This window comes from Macaca thibetana, chromosome 7, assembly GCF_024542745.1.
Source record: "Macaca thibetana thibetana isolate TM-01 chromosome 7, ASM2454274v1, whole genome shotgun sequence".
In the NCBI taxonomy this organism is placed as follows: Eukaryota; Metazoa; Chordata; class Mammalia; order Primates; family Cercopithecidae; genus Macaca; species Macaca thibetana.
In genome coordinates this window covers 109,057,674-109,077,209 of record NC_065584.1, presented here as the reverse complement: position 1 = coordinate 109,077,209, position 19,536 = coordinate 109,057,674, and the positions used below count along the sequence as shown (strand labels likewise).

Sequence of the window (19,536 nt, the reverse complement as noted above, 5' to 3'; positions counted from 1 at the left end):
ACCTCTGTGCAGTCATTCAGAAGGGGCACTGTGGTGTCAGAAGGGTTAATATTGATTGTCTTTAGTTCAATAAGATTATTCAGGGAATTTCCACCTAGGAAAAAATGGGTAAAGAATCAAACAAAGGCGTTTTTATTATAGAAGGTACTTCTTTTTAGGTAAACTAACTGAATTACCTGACACTACCACCAGGGACGGCATGTAGCTACTGTCAGCAGGATCTACGATCATTTTTAACCTATGAACAAGAACATCTGGGAAAATCTCCAAACGAATCCAGTGCTTTAGAAAAACAAAAATCACATTCTCAGTTAGCAAAATTCAGCTATATTTTAGCTACTACAATAGTATCATTGAAGCTTGAATCTACATGAGACTTTTTCAATATAAAATGTGGCATAAGAGAGAATTTTCCCTCACCTTAGCAGCAACAAGAATATTCTACCTCATTCTTTGATCATTAGAGAAAAGTCTCACTCTAAGCCCCAGAAACAATGTATCTATACACTCCTGGCCTAGGGTGGTCCTTTTACCCACCCACCTTCTACCTGAGTGGCAGAAAACACTAGAGTCCGAGATGGAGAAAGGCCTTGTCCTCAAGTCTGACCTCTGTGCCCACGAGGTGCCCCCATGGGATGGTGTAATCACAACAGCACTCCGATGTGCAACACAAATTTGCTAGACTATACTAGAAAAACTTCTAACGAGAAGCAAATCTGAATTCATACATTTTATGCGGGAGAGGAGGAAAAAAAGCCCGACCACATCCTCTATCGAGTAGTCAGTTAGATAAAATCTACCACTCATATTGTTTAAAACCTCTGACAATAAACTTGGATGGTATTTAACTCTGTAATTTTGAAATAACTTATAAATTAAAATATAAAGTGAGTACTGACAGGTGCTATCAGCAAAACTTTGCAGGCTGCTCAAAGTTCATTTTGAAAATGTAGAAGGCAAAACCACCCGTGTGAAAGTGACCGCTGCTGTGCCCTATCACACGCTACCTTTCCTTGCGACCCTGATGACTGCCAGCAGGGCTCGCTGCCGTCAATGAGACGGGATGCCTGGTTCACGGAGGACGACACGTTCAGGCTCTTCACCATGCGGGACCAGCTGTCCAGCAGCATGCCTGGCTGGCTGCTGTGGCAACGCTTCAGCTGTTTTCCAGAACGGCCACAAAATACCGCAGACTGACCTATTTCATGATGGTCAAAAAGAGAATTAACCCTTGCTGAACTGGGGAGAAAGAAACATCATGATCAGGCGGTCAAAAATATTACATAGTGAGGAGCTTCTTTCTAAAAGAAAAATAGAAAGTTTCAAACTGAAAGGAGCTAATAAATGTCACAAATGGCTTCCCTAGTCAAGATATATTACACCAATTTATGAGATGAAGTCCACATAATGGTATGATTTATTCTACTAAAACCTCCCAGGAAACAACAGCAGATTAATATATTTCCAAACAAACAGGATACAAATAAGCTGTGGGAAAAGTTCAATAACAGCACTCACAAAAACCATTCTTATTAAAAATGCTTTTATAAATACAAGGCAAAAAGTAAATTGTAAAGTGCTTCCACTTTCATTAGTTGGCAAATCTGGAATTCAACTGGCATTCCCCATCGAGGACAACTACTAAAGCCAGACAAAACACTCAAAAATAAATAAATCCTCTTCAGACTATCAGAATTCATGAGATAATAAAGAATTACAAGGTCAGAACCACCGGAAGACTCGAGGCAAATGGAGGTGTCAAGATGACGCACACCATGGATCAGAGGCTGCTGTTCCCTGATGGCATCCCCAGGTTCCAAGCAAAGTCCCTGAGGGGCACATCGCATTTCAATAGCTTCGTAAAGAGAAGGGAAAGGAATGGGGTCCAGAATGACCAGAAAGGCTGAGGATGCCACAGAAATGCAACTCACCCGTGGAACCCCAACAGAAAACACCCCAAAAGTCAGGGTGAACTATGAAGGGTCTTTGGGTTTCCCTTTTTTTTCTCAACAGATTGCAGTTCACGCATAAAATCGCCTCGATCAATGAATGCTGATTAAGATGAGCCCAGATCGTCACTAACCTTTACCAAGTATCTCACAGAACAACCTTCTCTCCTCCATTCCTTGGAGAATAACATTAGCCTCAAATTGAGTCAAGAAATAATTTTTGTTTTTTTTTTTTTTTGAGACGGAGTCTCGCTGTGTCTCCCAGGCTGGAGTGCAGTGGCGTGATCTCGGCTCACTGCAAGCTCCGCCTCCCGGGTTCACGCCATTCTCCCGCCTCAGCCTCCCAAGTAGCTGAGACTACAGGCGCCCGCCACCACGCCCGGCTAGTTTTTTGTATTTTTAGTAGAGACGGGGTTTCACCATGTTAGCCAGGATAGTCTCCATCTCCTGACCTCGTGATCCACCCGCCTCGGCCTCCCAAAGTGCTGGGATTACAGGCTTGAGCCACAGCGCCCGGCCAAGAAATAATTTTTTAAATACAATGTGCAGTGCATGATGACACATGTAGAGGCAAGAAAACGTGACTAAAAATTACCAGAAATGATAGGATAGAAACAGACCCACAAGGGCTCCATATATTGGAGTTAGAAGACACAGACTTTAATATAATAACTATGCTTACTGTGTCCAAAAAGATAATATTTCAGCACAGAACCAAAAACTACTGAAAATAAAATAGACTAGAACTGATAAATCCAATAATTAAAATTAAGAACTTAATGAGTAAGTTAAGAACACATTGAACTCAGCTGAAGAGAAAGTAAAAATATCTGGAATGAAGAACTGAGGGGCAAAAGTTTAGAAAACATAACAAGTAGGTAAAAGATTTGCAGGACAGAGGTTAGGCCTAACACAAGTGAAAGAAGAGTCCCCCCGCAAAAAGACAGAAAAGAGAATAGAGCAGAGGCAACATGTGAAGAAATACTGAAAGACAGAATTTTCCGAAACAGACAAAAGATGTCATGCCCCAGAAGCCCCACCAACCTCAAGAAAGATAAACATCTCCATGCACATGTAAAACCTGTGCAAGATGAAAACAAAAAGACCCTCTCAAAAGCAGACGAAGGAAAAATCAAACGATTGATGCGCTTTAATGAATCACAATTAGACTACCAGCCAACTTCAGGGGAAACAATATTAACCAAATTGCAGTGGAATAGTATTTTTAAAGTGCTGAAAGAAAACACCTAGCAAAAAGACTTTTCAATAATAAGGAAATACATTTTCAGACATACAAAAATACATAATTTGTAACCAACAAAGACACATTTTTTAAAATATTAAGGGGTATTTTCAGGCAGGAGAAAAACAGTATAGATGGAAAATTAAAGAGGAAGAAAAAAGTGGAGAGAAATTACAAAGTATGCAGAAAAATCTAAATGAATATTGACTACATAAAAATCATCACATGCCCTGCATGTATTGTTTGATCCTTTGACTTTTTTAATTTTAATTTTTATTTTTTTTGAGATGGAGTCTCCCTCTGTCACCCAGGCTGGCGTGCAGTGTTGTGATCTCGGCTTACTGCAAGCTCCGCCTCCCGGGTTAACGCCAGGACCTCATGATCCGCCTGCCTTGGCCTCCCAAAGTGCTGGGATTACAGGAGTGGGTCATGAGGTCGGGAGATCGAGACTATCCTGGCTAACACGGTGAAACCCCGTCTCTACTAAAAATACAAAAAATTAGCCGGGCATGGTGGCGGGTACCTGTAGTCCCAGCTACTCGGGAGGCTGAGGCAGGAGAATGGCGTGAACCCGGGAGGTGGAGCTTGCAGTGAGCCGAGATTGCGGCACTGCACACCAGCTTGGGTGACGTGAGCCACTGCGCCCAGCCGATCCTTTGACATTTTATGAACATTTTCTGTGCGCCTAAAAGAATGTCTTCCATAGTTCTGTTAGATGTGTATTTGTATAAAATGTGTAAAATTTTAACTGGATGCGGTGGCTCATGCACATAACCCCAGCACTTTGGGAGGCCAAAGTGGGTGGGCGGATCACATGAGGTCAGGAGTTCAAGACCAGCCGGGCCAACACGGTGAAATCTCACCTCTACTAAAAATATAAAAATTAGCCAGGCATGGTGGCAGGAGCCTGTAGTCCCAGCTACTTGGGAGGCTGAGGCAGGAGAATCGCTTGAACCGGGGAGATGGCAGTTGCAGTGAGCCAGGATCGTGCCACTGCACTCCAGCCTGGGCAACAGAGTGAGACTCCGTCTCAAAAAAAAGAAGAAAAAAATGTTAAATATGTTAAGAACATATAAATCAGAATGAAGATAAATGATGTTAAAGAGAACTAAGGTCTTTGCATTGTTTAGGAGGAGAATATACTAAATAATAATAGATTTAAATGAGTCAAAAATAGATGTTATAATTTGTATCTTGAGTAACTACTAAAACTAAAAATGTATATAACATATATACTCCTTATAGACAGAGTGAGACTCTGTCTCAAAAACATAATAATTAAAAAAAAATACAAAAGTTAGCTGAGCTTGGTGGCACAGGCCTGTAATCCCAGCTACTTAGGAGGCTGAGACAGGAGAATTGCTTGAACCCGGGAGGTGGCGGTTACAGTGAGCCAGGATCACGCCACTGCACTCCAGCCTGGGCGACAGAGTGAGACTCTGTCTCACAAAGAAAAAAAGTGATATATGCATACAGTGGAATATTATTCAGCCACTAAAAAGGAGAACGTTCTGACACATGCTACAATATGGATGAAGCTTGAAGACATTAGGCTAAACCCAAAAGGATAAATCTTATATGGTTCCATCTAGATGAGGTGTCTGGAGTGGTCATATTCACAGAGACCAAAGTCAGATTCAAGGTTACCAGGGGTGGGGTAGAGGGAAGTAGGGCAGTTAAATTGCTTACTGGGTACACAGTTTTTCATCGGAGTGGTGAAAAGTTTTGGTAATAGACAGCTGTGATGGTTGTGCAACACTGTACTTAAGGTACTTAATACCCCGAATTATAAACTTCAAAAATGCTTAAATGGCTAATTTTAAGTTATATATATTTTGCCACAATGAAAAATATAATAAAAGGTATATAACTTTAAAAACTCACTCTCCATCTAACCAATTCCACATGCCCTGCAACTAAACAGTGACTAGTTTCTTGAGATTCTTTTAACGTTTTTAATGGAAATACAAGCAAATAAGCCTAGTTATTCTATTTCTTCCCTGATACGCCGTCTTGATTTTTTTTGAAAAGCCAGCCAGTCATCAGTGGGTAGGACTGTCACTTCCGCTTCACTGTACTCACTGTACAGAGTTCACCGAATACACAGGAACCTTAAAATAACAAATTCCAATACCCTGTGGTCCACAGTAAGAACTTCATTAATATTCGGTGGAAGAGAGAATATAAACATTCTGCCATACCTGGTTCATTGATTCTGCCAAATGTGTGCCTGGTATTGTGTTTTTTGGTCTTGAAACACGTTTCACAAAAATCAAAGTCATCACAGTTTCTGCATTTGAATCTGGATCCATTGATAGGAAACATCTGACATCCATCACACCTATTTGTAAAACAGCAACGGAGTTAAGAAAGGTCATTTATTAAACTTAATTCAACAGAAAACCATTCGTCCCAAAGCAAATCTAGCAATCATAAAAACAACTCACGTAACCCCAGGATGAATACTGGGGACCAACTCCATTTCTGACAGCAACCCAGTCCAGTGAGACTGCTGGGGAAAGTCGACAATGATATCTTTTCCATTGGCACTGAAAGCTAGGACAGAACAGAAATCACCTGACCCATCTTCCTCTTCACCAGTAAAAACCTGAACCTGAAACTGCACCTAGCCATGTCACACTACATGGTAGTAATTTGTTTTTTACAGAGAGTATATCTTTTAGAGATAGGTACTAAAATACTTATGGATGAAATAAATACATGATGTTAGCGACTGGTTTCAAAATAATCCCAAGAAGGGAGCATGAATAATTTTGGCCGTGAGGTGACGATTGTCAAAGCCAGGTAATGAGCACATGGAGGTTCATTGTAAACTACATTCTTTACTTTTGTATTAGGTTTAAAACAGGACGTTTTGGTTTTTAATTCCACCAAGTCAACAATTCCATATACCACCTTTAGTATCTCAGGGAATAAAAACCACATTAATAAAAACTTATTCTGTCCTTTGATAAGAGCAATGTGTCACTCAAAACAAAGAAACCAAATTCTTATTTTTAAAATTTGTCTTGTTTTGATTTGCAAATACTTTAACAATCTCTTAAGCAAAGAACAATGTTTAAAGTAAAATATTAAATAATCCATTTGTTCTTATGTAACATGAGAAGCTCTAAGAACCTCTCACCTCTGGGGAACCACCACCAATTGTGGCCATTTTCTAAGCGATTTGATGAAAAGAGAGCTTTCCACAAGGTTCAAACGAACAATCTCTTTATGGCACCAAGAGTTTATAAAACTAGACACATACTTATTTCTCATGCAACTGTTAAAACCGACATAGTATACCTTTCAAAGTGTGCCACGCATTTGATTTGGAATCTCAATAGTATCATATTAAATATAATCTGAGAATTGTTTCCAGTTCCTAATTCCCATCATTAGCACATCTCCATGTCTTAAATTCAGTCCTAAATTTTTATATAGCATGAAAAAGAGAGCCAGGCGTGGTGGCTCACACCTGTAATCCCAACACTTTGGGAGACCGAGATGGGCGGATCAATAGGTAAGGAGTTTGAGACCAGCCTGGCCAACACGGTGAAACCCTGTCTCTACTAAAAATACAAAAATTAGCCAGGCATGGTGGTGGGCACCTGTAATCCCAGCTACTCTGGAGCCTGAGACCGGAGAATTGCTTAAACCCGGGGGCGGAGGTTGCAGTGAGCCGAGATGGCCCCACTGCACTCCAGCCTGGTCAGTGGGGGAGAAAGGAAAAGCAGTCCTGACAGTCAGGAGCTGGCCTGTTAATGTCAGCGTTAGGCCATTTCACAAACAACTGACAGGACAGGTTTACAGAACACCAGCATCAGATAAGGCCACTCTGTGACTGATGGATCAAGGCACAACCAAAACCCCTCCTTAACCGTGTATGATTAAAGTCGATTCTAATCCAAACCACAAACAACCACAAACCACCACACAGTCCCCTATCTGGTGATATGAATGACTGCTTCCTTACCAATCATGACTTTAGCATGGCTCCATTCTTTCTGCCCGCTAGGTAAATTTATTAAGACGCCCTGTCTTAGAATTACCCCTGCTTCTTCAACCCCTCCCCCAAATACCCAACATCAACTTCACTAGTCCTCGCTTACTCCCTCTGATGGAGACACCCATTCCCCAAGGTGTGTGTTCTCCTGCACTGCAATGAGTTAACATTAATAAATCTGACTGTTTCACTGCAGGTGAGTTCCTCTGTAGCCTTTGGCAGAAGGCACTGACAAACAAAAACACTCTATCTCTTTCTTCACACTTGTTTTCTTTTTTGTGTGCTTAAACAAAAAGAAATACTGAGTACACACGCGTTAATGAAAGTTAACATCAGGAATTTTATTACCCAGATAATATTACCTTTCACAACCCCCACACTCTGATGAGTCACAGATCCCCACTTGTATTTCGGTGTGGCAACAGAGGCTTTGACCCGCACTTTATCGCCAATCTTGATGTGAGAAGAAGAACTTGGTGGAGGATAGCCTACAGATTTCAGTAACAAATCATTATAATCAGCATTCATTTATGGGACTTCTGTCTCTAAGAAAAAGCAAAAGTACTGAACAAAGAATGTGCTCACCTATAAGTTCCACATGAATGTACCTAACCCAGTAAGTACCCCCTTTCTGCTGCCAGTCACACTGCACATTGAGATCATGCAATCCATCTCTGTCCAGCTTGATGACTTTGCCAACATCGCCTTCACATACTTCTTCATACGCTCGGCAGCATCTAACCATCATTCCCACCTAGAATTAAAATGAAATTGGACATCCAGTCCATCTGTACACAGGTGAAATGAGTCATGATAAGTGGTATTACTCTATTATTAATACAGAATTTTGATTGGGCACGGTGACTCACATCTGTAATCCTAGCACTTTGGGAGGCTGAGGCAGGAGGATCGCTTGAGCTCAGGAGTTTGAGACAAACCTGGGCAACATGGTGAAACGCCATCTCCACCAAAACTACAAAAATTAGCCGGGCGTGGTGGCGCATGCCTGTGGTCCTAGCTACTTGGAAGACTGAGTTGAGAGGATTGCTTGAGCCTGGAAGGTGGAGGTTACAATGAGCCAAGAGCACACCACTGTACTCCAGCCTGAGTGACAAAGTGAGATTCCAGCTCCAAAAAAAGAAGAATTTCATCTAGCACCCAGAGTGCGTTTTCAGTATTATTTAATGCTAAAGTGAACAGAAACTCTTTAAAAAACTGGCTGGCTTTGTGTCTCAGGCAGGAAATATATAGGAAGAGCCTGGATCAACTTGTGTCATACAGCAAGAGAGCTTTCAAAGATTACCAGGTTCACTCAAAAGCATCCTCTGATCATCAAAAACGTAACAGTGGAAACATCACTCCCTAAAAGCCAATGGATTGGTCATCATGATAATAAGGAAAACAAAGCTTGCTGGTCATCTTTATACATAGCAGAACACCAATGCATCATTCTGAAAACTGATAAAGTCTCCCTGTATTATCAAGAGTAACCAAGATTAATAACAAAGCTTTTTTTCCCAGAAGAGAATTCCAGCTAACGAACTCAGAAAAGATGAAGTTAGAAAATCACTATGGTGCAGCCCCTAATGATAGGTCTAGGTGATGACACTAATGCCTACTGGAGCTATGAGATGGACAATTAATACAGAATGTCATCAAGGAAGGAGCAGGCTGACAAGACCTCACCCACCCAAACCTGTTTGCCTGTTGAGAAGGGGCAGGAGGGAGTACATGCCTATGAAGCTTCCTGCCTGAGATTCAGCCTGGTCCAACCACCCTTCAACCCTAACTCCTACTGTATTGGAGAAACAGGGAGAGAAGAAGATGTTAGCCACCACCACAAGGAAGCCCCCACCCAATCCAGACTATAAGACATTCGGAAGACATAGTTTCACCCACAAATAAACAGCATGAAAGGAGAGGAAGGGAGAAGGAGGGTTACTATGAAATGAATGTTTGCGTCCCCCGCAAAATTCATGAAGTCCCAACTCCTAATGTAGCTGTATTAGGAGACAGGGCCTCTAAGGAGGTCATTAAGGTAAAATCAGGTCCTAAGAGTGGGGATCTGACCCAACAGGATTAGGGTCTTTATAAGAGACTCCAGGCCGGGCGCAGTGGCTCACGCCTGTAATCCCAGCACTTTGGGAGGCCAAGGCGGGCAGATAACCTGAGGTCAGGAGTTTGAGACCAGCCTGACCAACATGGAGAAACCTCGTCTCTACTAAAAATATAAAATTAACCAGGCGTGGTGGTACATGTCTGTAATCTCAGCTACCCGGGAGGCTGAGGCAGGAGAATCGCTTGAACCCAGGAGGCAGAAGTTGCAGTGAGCCAAGATCGTGTCACTGTGCTCCAGCCTTGGCAACAAGAGCAATACTTCATTTCAAAAAAAAAAAAACAACAGACACCAGTCCTCCCCTGTTAGCTCCAGCTCCCCACATCCCCAGCCCCACATCCACAGGAGGACATAGCAAGAAGGCAGTCACCTGACCAGGTGGATCACAAGGTCAGGAGATCAAAACCATCCTGGCTAACATGGTGAAATCCCTTCTCTTCTAAAAATACAAAAAAATTAGCCGGGCGTGCTACTCGGGAGGCTGAGGCAGGAGAATGGCGTGAACCCGGGAGGCGGAGGTTGCAGTGAGTGGAGATCGCACCACTGCACTCTAGCCTGGGCGACAGAGCAAGACTCCATCTCAAAAAAAAACAAAAAAAAGGTAGCCACCTACAAGCCAGGAAAAGGGCCATCACCAGAAACCAGCCAAGCTGGCACCCTGATCTTGGATTTCCAGCCTCCAGAACCATGAAAAATAAGTATCCGCTGTTGAAGCCGCCAATCTATGGTACTGTGTTACAGCAGACTGAGCTAAGACAAGGGGGAACCACTCTAGGTTGAAATAGACTTCAAAGATCCACCAACCAAATGCAGATAAGGCATACAATCTTGGCTGTATCCAAGTTCAAAAACTAACCATTAAAGCCATTTCTGAGAAAACTGGAAAACTACAAGCAAGCATTAGGTATGAGATGATATTAAGGAAGTATTATTTCTTTTGTTAGGTAATGTTGGTAAACAGAAATGTCATCATGTTAAGATTCTTCATTAGGGATATATACTGACATATATACAGGTGAAATGAGATGATTTGGGGGATTTTCTCTAAAACATACTAAAACAAGAGAATTAGGACAAGAAATGATTTAAAGTAGATAAAGGGCTATATAAAACATAATTAGATTTTTAAAGTTTGATGGCAATGAGAATTACATAAGAAAAACAAGGAAAGGTATGTAGGAAGTGTCACAAGCGGGGCTAGCAGAAAACTGCCATCTCTGCGCCATGTCCACCGTGGACAGGCCACTTGTGCTCTCTGGCTTCCCCCGAGCCCATCATCTGCCCCTCTGTCCTCTGACTACTCTGGGGCAGCCACAGCAGCCTCTGTCTGGGTGCCGCCCGTCCTGCTGAGCCACCCTTCACACCCTGCAGGCTTTGCACCCATCTCACTTTCTCATTGTAGCCCCCCATCCCTGCAATGTGCCCCCACTCCCACCCCTTTACTGTGGTCTGCTCTTTCTCATTCCAGGGTACACAGCACCTTCTAGCCTGTCATGAGCTCACTGGTGAGGTATGTCTTCTAGCACCAGAAAGCAAGTTCCCTGAGGGCAGGGACCTCTGTCCACTGATGTTTGGCATATAGGACATACTCAAATATCTGCTGAATGAAAAACGGATCGAGGCTCCAGCTTAAGACGATTACTCACCTGAATATTCTCTCTCACATATACAGCATAATCATCATTACTCAAGAAATCAGCTCGTTTTTTGTAGGTCTGGCTCTCCGTCACAACAGCACCAGTAGACTACAAGAGATAAATACATTCAAAGAATAAAAAAAAAGGACAACTCGATAAACCTACTCAAAAAGAAATAAGTCTGTGAAATCTAAAATATTAAAAAGTAGAGGATGAAATCCTTTATTTTCCCTATAAAGATCTTCATTTAAAAAAGACTAATAGGCCGGGCGCGGTGGCTCAAGCCTGTAATCCCAGCACTTTGGGAGGCCGAGACGTGCGGATCACGAGGTCAGGAGATCGAGACCATCCTGGCAAACACGGTGAAACCCCGTCTCTATTAAAAAAAAATACAAAAAACTAGCCAGGCGAGGTGGCAAGCGCCTGTAGTCCCAGCTAATTGGGAGGCTGAGGCAAGAGAATGGCGTGAACCCGGGAGGCGGAGCTTGCAGTGAGCCGAGATCTGGCCACTGGACTCCAGCCTGGGTGACAGAGCAAGACTCCATCTCATAAAAAAAAAAAAAAAAAGACTAATAGCAGTAGCATAGTAGGCAGAAATGGATCTCAAAAGCTACAAGTATACAAAATTTCCAAGACACTTCCAAATTAATCCTATGAACAATTTACTCGGGTCAGAAACTGATGTGTCAAAACATGGTATTTTAATAAAATATCTTCTAATGGCTACTGAAGATCATTAGATGTTTGAACAAGGGTCTGTTCTAAAGCTAAAAGTAATTATGATATAGAAACCCAATCACGTCTTCAAGAGTAAAACACAGCTTTGTCCTGTGCCCGGCAATACCATAAGTTGGTTTTATGAAACAGTCCACAGTAGGTACAGTTAGTTCTTTCAAGAGACAGAGAAAGCCAAGGTGTAAGATTGTCAGAGCGCGAGACAGACAGCGGCCCAGGTGCAGGCGGTCACACAGGAGGCACTGACCATGGAGTAGGCAGCATCGTCCATGTCCTCCACCACCTCCTCATCAGAATACTCGTCGGACACTGTGTCTGCATCCGAGAGCTCCGTGACCTGGACGTCGGAGTGGTCCAGCAGCCACCCGACCAAGGCTTCCACACCTAAGAGAAGCACACACAGCCCACCACAGGCTACTGTGAACCAACAGCCCTGAAGCGGGAACCCACACACACGCAAGCAGAGGCCAGGAAAATGAAGTACCAGGCAAGCCGGATGCATTCCCGGAAGCACCGGTGAGAGACTTCAGCGCAAACTCGATGTTCCTTCTGGGAAATCCCATCTCCATGAGCTGCACCACAATGGGCAGGGCGGGAACGGGAGACTGCTTGCGCCTCTTCACTCTGGCCGGGCGGATGTGCTGCACGGCAACAGGCGTGGTGGCCTCACTGGAGCTGCAGTCTTCAAATCCTGGGCTCGAAGGGTGAGTGGACTCCACAGCCAAGCACTGGCACACGGCCAGTGCAGCAGCCTAGGCAGACAAGAGGGTCCTGGAAGGTTTGGGAAGTGCCCTCGGCTAGCTTACACAGTCTAGGAACACGGGGGTGATGGCCTTCTATTGTGAACTGCGCTATGCAAGTCTAGAAAGCCCACATTCACATGTGCATTTTTCAGTGAGTTCCTAAAACATGTTAGAAAATGACAAAGCCAAGTTTTGCAGTTTAATGCAGAGAAAATACTTGGTGGTAAAATAACTTCCCTGTTTCAGCAGACAGAGAGCCTACTAAATTAGCCAAGTATCAATGTCCATTAAGGAAAATGTCATCACAGCCCTAAGCGAGCAGTCACAGGGGCTTGAGGTGGGAGCGGGGAGAAAGGCATTCCCCCCGCCTTAACTGGGCACGGTGGTGACCACAGGCACCTGTGTTTTAGACAGGCCAGAAATGACACAGGACTCTCATGTACCATTAAACCAACCCCCAACTATTCAAGGGTTAAATAACCACAGTGAGGTTAAACAAGGTATTACAAAATAAGAGAAATAAAAGAGTATTAGTTGGGAAACACACTGCAATGAAACAGTGAACATCTAAACTGCGTCTCTGCAGCTGGGAACTCCCCACCGACAACGCAAACAGCACTGCCCTCATCTGTCTGCAACTCTCTAGTCCCCTCCCGAGCTGCTCTCATAGCACTGACTTGCTATTTTGTTAAACTGACCATGTGAGGAAGGAATCAGGAAGAAACCGAGGACACTGTGGAATCCCCCAGTGCTCAGAAGTATCAAAGACTAGGGTTCTGCAGTGAAGTCTGGGTAACTTGGAAGTGATAGTTTTCATGCTAAAAGTTCAAAATTCAGAGCCAGATTGAGCCAAGAGTTCTGGTTCTGATAACGGGGAGTTAGGGTGCACTGGACCAACCCTTGGCTGATAATAATCATGAACTCTGGATAAAATATTCTATAAAACTGCTTGAGGGCACCGGAGAATAGCTGAAGCAATCAGCAATAAAATGAGCACAACCCGTGACGCAGAGAAGCCTGCAGGCAAGATGCACGTTTAACCACAGACAGTGCACCTTCCTGCACTGCAGGGGCTGGGGTCCCGCCTGCCAGAGCAACCAGAATGCGAGGGAAAGCCTGCCTGAGAAAGAAACCGCAGAGGGAAAACCACAAAATGTTCGGACGAACTACCCACTTATCTACAGCTGAATCTCAGCTGAAGCACCTCTGAAGAGCCTGGCTCCGCACAAAGGGACTGCTGGAAGGTTGCAGGGGCTCCCCAGCTGCCCAGGGCCAGGACAGCACCTGAGGCTCAAGCTCAACCAACTAGAGGTAGGGAGGAGAATGTCAGAGCTTCCAGTGAAGCCCAGAAGAGATTCTAAATCCTTGAGAATTAAGGATTCACAACCAGGGCTAAGGGCATATAAAAAATTATCAGAAACCCTAGCACCAAGCCACCTCAGGATCAAGGAGTGCCAGGTACTGAACTGCCTATGAGAAGAAAACTCCCCGTTCTCCAGAGGAGGAACTCAGAGTCAATACAATGTAATGTCCAAAGAGTCCAGAATGAAATCAAAATTCTCACATATGTGAAGAACCACCACCAAAAACTGACTATAATCAAGGAAAAAAAAAAAACTGCAAAGAACAGCACACCAACAGGTGGGCAGACATTAGAATTAGCAAACAAGAAATTCAACATAACTATCATATGTTTTAAAATGTATAGTAGGCCGAGCACGGTGGCTCAAGCCTGTAATCCCAGCACTTTGGGCGGCCAAGACGGGCGGATCACGAGGTCAGGAGATCAAGACCATCCTGGCTAACACGGTGAAACCCCATCTCTACTAAAAAAAAATACAAAAAACTAGCCGGGCGAGGTGGCAGGTACCTGTAGTCTCAGCTACTCGGGAGGCTGAGGCAGGAGAATGGCGTGAACCTGGGAGGTGGAGCTTGCAGTGAGCTGAGATCCGGCCACTGCACTCCAGCCTGGGCAACAGAGCAAGACTCCGTCTCAAAAAAAAAAAAAAAAAAAAAAAGTATAGTAAAAGACAGATTTGGCCAGGTGTGGTGGCTCACACCTGTAATCCCAGCACTTTGGGAGGCCAAGGTGGGTAGATCACGAGGTCAGGAGTTCAAGACCAGCCTGGCTAACATGGTGAAACCCTAGCTCTACTAAATATACAAAAATTAGCCGGGCGTGGTAGCGGGCACCTGTAGTCCCAGCTACTCGGGAGGCTGAGGCAGGAGAATCACTTGAACCCAGAAGTCAGAGGTTGCAGTGAGCCGAGATCATGCCAATGCACTCCAGCCTGGTGACAGAGCAAGACTCCGTCTAATAAAAAAAAGGATAGACTTAAGGGATGACGACAGGAACTATCAGAAGAGATATAAAACTATTAAATGAGAGCCAAATGGAAATAAGAGAGTGAGAAATATAAAATAAAGTATTTCTTGGATGGACTTAACAGATTAGGCCCAACAAAGCAAAGCATCTTGACCTTTCAAACAGATCAAGAGAAACTAACCAAGCTACTAACAATGAGAAAAAAGACTTTCTATTAAAATCCTAAAAGGAACTCACTAACAGTGTAACAGATGTATAAGAGTATTTCCAGAAAAGAACAAAAGGAGCAAGATAGGGGAAAAAACAATAGTCAAAAGTTTCCAAATTTGGTAAGGGAACAAAAATCAAGCCAAAGATGCAAGCAGCTTAAGCAAATTTCAAGGAGGATGGTGGGATGGGTGGCGTGGGCCACCATGGCACACATGAGCCCAGCTCAGTGAAACCGCAGAAAACCAAAGATAACAGAAAATACGAAAAGCAACCAGAGAAAAAAGACATTTCATACAAAAGAAGAGATAAGAACAACGACTTTCCATCGGAATCCATGGAGAGAAAACAGCGGAAGGTCTCTTTTTGGTACAACAGTCCTTTGCAATTCCTGAAAGACAACTCTACGTGGCCTTCTAGGTGTTAACATTCGGCATCTCCCAGCATGACTGCAGGCTGTGCACCACCCCACGCGCTCTCAACTTGCTCAGCAAGTTGAGATAAAGTCTTCTCTTTATCTCTGCCAGGGAGGCTGGAAACACAACCAGGCCCTCTGAAATGAACCTTCACCTCAGAGGTTCCCAGACCTGAGAAGAAGCTGGAGTTCGGAAGAGCTCACGGCCAACCTCCTCCCTTCCTGCCCACACTCGTCTCTTGCTTTCTCCCTTTGCACCCCCCACCATCTTTCCAGCTCATTCTAGGACTGGGGGAGGGCTCCCACCTGCCCAAGGCAGAGGCTGCCTCACCTGGACCCTTGCTTTGAGAAGGGCCCTGCTCGCTGAGGGTTTCTGTTAGGGTAATTTCTGACTGCCAAACTGAATACTGACAGTTTTATTTTTGTCTTTGATATTTTACCCAGATTTTTAATGTATTACACAGCAGGAACATCTCTAATCCTCTATGTTGCCAGCCATGAAAGCTCCCATCCCTCTTACACTCAATCACGTGGCCTCTTCTGTGGGAACAGCCTATAGCCCTGACAGTGCGCCTCGCCACTGCCCTCACCTGCTCCACAGCATGGGGAGAGCTGAGAGGCTGGCGGCACCAGAGCACACCCAAAGAGGCTCCTGAGTGAATGAAACAAACAAGTGGGTGCCAGGGTCCTGATGAGCCTCTTTGAATAACTCTACTTCCTGGAAAAAGATCCCTTCATGAAGATGTGAGCATTTAACCCATGCTGCATCTAGTTAATATTTTTTAATGATTTACACAAATCCAAAATAAGGTTAAACTTCAACCCTCTCCGTCTTTAGTATTATAATTTTCTGCAGACTATGCACAAACATGGTTAAAACCTAATGCATCATTAGAATTATTTGCATACTATCATTTAAAATTCAGAATAGATCCTTAAGAAAGTATACATCTAGAAAAAAATTGTTCACAATTTAGTACTGTGGATTAAAAACTGTCAAGGCTGCCTGGCTGTACCTCAAGTTCCTGTTTATCAAATATGGCCTTCACAGGAGACGGCTGGGTGGCCGAGGCCAGCAGCTGCTGCAAGAGGATCATGGGGGGCTGTGGCCCTTCAGGAGACATGTCCCCAAGGTCAGGTGATGCCACTGCTCCATCATCTGAATTTAAAAACAAAACATGTGTAAGATTCTATTTTCAACTGCGAACACCACTTTACTGTTAAAGGAAATGCATTGAGCATGTTAAATCAGGTATGACTTCTGCCTCATTATGTGATAGAAAACCAAAATCTTCAAGGTTCAGACATCAAACAAAAATTAGACTCTAGGCCGGGCGCGGTGGCTCACACCTGTAATCCCAGTACTTTGGGAGGCCGAGGCAGGCGGATCACGAGGTCCAGGAGATTGAGACCATCCTGGCTAACACGGTGAAACCCCGTCTCTACTAAAAATACAAAAAATTAGCCAGGCGTGGTGGTGGGCACCTGTAGTCCCAGCTACTCGGGAGGCTGAGGCAGGAGAATGGCGTGAACCCGGGAGGTGGGGCTTGCAGTGAGCTGAGATCACGCCACTGCACTCCAGCCTGGCCAACATAGTGAGAGTCCATCTCAAAAAAACAAATATTAGCTGGGCGTGGTGCTGCGTGCCTGTAATCCCAGCTACTGGCAAGGCTGAGGCAGGAGAATTGCTTGAACCAGGGAGTCGGAGGTTGCAGTGAGCCGAGATCACGCCACTGCACTCCAGCCTGGCAACAGAGGGAAACTCCAACTCAAAAAAAAAAAAAGAACTAGACTCTAAACCACTTTCACTGCCTGCTTTTGGTCTCTGTCTGTCCTTCATTAGGGCATCTGTCTCTTAGAGCCAACAAATGCTCCTTTCCAGATTTCTGCACTTGATCTGATTCTTTCTCTTTTTCTTGAGATGGAGTCTCACTCTGTTGCCCAGGCTGGAGTGCAGTGGCACAATCTCAGCTCACTGCAACCTCTGCCTCCTGGCTGAAGCAATTCTCCTGCATCAGCCTTCCCGGTAGCTGGGAATACAGGCACACACCACCACGCCAGGCTAATTTTTCTATTTTTAGTACAGATGGGGTTTCACCATGTTGGCCAGCCTGGTCTCAAACTCCTGACCTCAGGTGATCGGCCCGCCTTGGCCTCTCAAAGTGTTGGGATTACAGGATTGAGCCACCATGCCTGGCCTACACACTCTTTCATGTTCACTCACAGCTTCAAACCCCGACACAGACACATCCCACGTGCATATTTCTAGCTGTAGCTTTTTTAGCTAAGCCTTGTTGAGATCATTAAGTGACCCCAATTCCAAATGTGTTATGTGCTCAGGGAGATGGCTTTTTGTCTGTTATGAGTAGCTTTAGGTGCAGCCTTTAGGACTCTGTTTGACACAGCCCTAGGGAGATTCACTGCCCTGAAGCCCACAGCACACAATCTAGGTACTCATCGAGGCACTCACAGCATTTGCATGTACCGGTTTTCTTCAGTGACAATTTCGGCTAACTAGACCAGGGGCTGGAAATCTTTCTCTTAAAGGGCCAGAGAGTAAATAGTTTAGGCCGATGGGCTGTACAGTTTCTGTCCCAACTATTCAACTCTGCCACTGTAGAGCAAAAGCAGCCAGAGATGATGTGTGAACAAGTGGTGTGCCTGTGTTCCCATAAAAATGTACAGAAACAGGTGCACAGCAGTTTTGTCAATCTAGCTCTGTCCAGAGTCCCTGCTCGGCCCAAAGCAGCCTTGATAATCCTGATTCAGGTCTGCGGTAACTGCTCCCTGGGCTGAGCGCAGAACAGAACAGCCAATCCAATTCCCGGGCTCCAATCTCTCAGTCTCTACAACTGGGAAATCTTCACGTTCCCTACAACCTCTGCTATTGATTGATTCTATGCTTTCAATCGCTTTCTTTCACCCTCAGCAGGTTTAAAATTAATTTCATAGCATCCTCTCCTCTTAAGATTAAGAAACAAACCCACAAACTCCACATTCGACTGGACTTGCTTATTTTTTTCAAACGCACTACTCACTATTCTCCCCTCAACTCAAGCTTGAAAGAGCAGGCATCTTCCACTTTCTGCTGGTTCCCCACAAAGTTGTCATCTCCAAGACTACACCATCACAGTGGATGGCACCCTCCTTCCACCAGAATCTTCTTTCCGTTTTCATGCCTTCCCCCTCATCACCTGACACAGGAGCAAATCTCCATCTCTGTCATCTCCCGTTTCAGATACTCCTATACCTTACTAGCAGCTGTATCACCCGAAGGTCAACGCTTACCATGTGGCCCCTACCACAGCTTTCCAAGTGGGCCTCAAGTTTCACCCTGGTCTCCAAGGTACTCTGTAACAGGATGTCAACCACCCGTCTAGTTTCAGCCCCACCACTTATCAACAAACCCTGGGCTCCACGCAAAGCAGAGCTGCTCAACACGCTTCCAAAGACTCGCCACTTTTACTCCTGTTCCTCCTGGCTCCACCACCAGCAGAGGCTTGTCTGCCGGCATGTGTCCGCCACAGCCTTCAAAGGCTGCCTGTGCAGTGCTCATCTGCCACTGGCTCCAGAGGCCTGTGGAACCACTCACACACCTCACCGCCCTGGCCCCGCGGACAGACAGAGGCCTGTGGAACCGCTCGCACCTCACCGCCTCCGCGGACAGACAGGCCTGTGGAACCGCTCGCACCTCACCGCCTCCGCGGACAGACAGGCCTGTGGAACCGCTCGCACCTCACCGCCCCGGCCCCGCGGACAGACGGAGGCCTGTGGAACCGCTCGCACCTCACCGCCCCCGGCCCCGCAGACAGACAGGCCTGTGGAACCGCTCGCACCTCACCGCCTCCGCGGACAGACAGGCCTGTGGAACCGCTCACACCTCACCGCACCCCCCGGCCCCCCGCGGACAGACGGAGGCCTGTGGAACCGCTCTCACCTCACCGCCTCCGCGGACAGACAGGCCTGTGGAACCGCTCACACCTCACCGCCCCCGGCCCCGCGGACAGACGGAGGCCTGTGGAACCGCTCACACCTCACCGCCTCCGCGGACAGACGGAGGCCTGTGGAACCGCTCACACCTCACCGCTCGCACCCCCCCCGGCCCCCGCAGACAGACAGGCCTGTGGAACTGCTCACACCTCACCGCCCCCGGCCTCGC

At 45.4% G+C, this 19,536-nt stretch overlaps 1 protein-coding gene across 1 annotated transcript in view; it reads right to left on the bottom strand.

Annotated features, from left to right (window-relative positions):
- Positions 1-19,536, bottom strand: part of LOC126958086 (E3 ubiquitin-protein ligase HERC2) — a 221,225-nt gene that overhangs the window by 79,915 nt on the left and 121,774 nt on the right. Inside the window, exons 45-55 of the mRNA XM_050796222.1 lie at positions 16,394-16,536; positions 12,171-12,438; positions 11,934-12,070; positions 10,961-11,059; positions 7,784-7,952; positions 7,561-7,686; positions 5,640-5,748; positions 5,394-5,533; positions 1,008-1,198; positions 177-282; positions 3-94 (exon numbers count right to left, since the gene is read on the bottom strand). Coding sequence (XP_050652179.1) covers positions 3-94; positions 177-282; positions 1,008-1,198; positions 5,394-5,533; positions 5,640-5,748; positions 7,561-7,686; positions 7,784-7,952; positions 10,961-11,059; positions 11,934-12,070; positions 12,171-12,438; positions 16,394-16,536 — 1,580 coding nt within the window. The remainder of the gene's footprint in view (positions 1-2; positions 95-176; positions 283-1,007; positions 1,199-5,393; positions 5,534-5,639; positions 5,749-7,560; positions 7,687-7,783; positions 7,953-10,960; positions 11,060-11,933; positions 12,071-12,170; positions 12,439-16,393; positions 16,537-19,536) is intronic.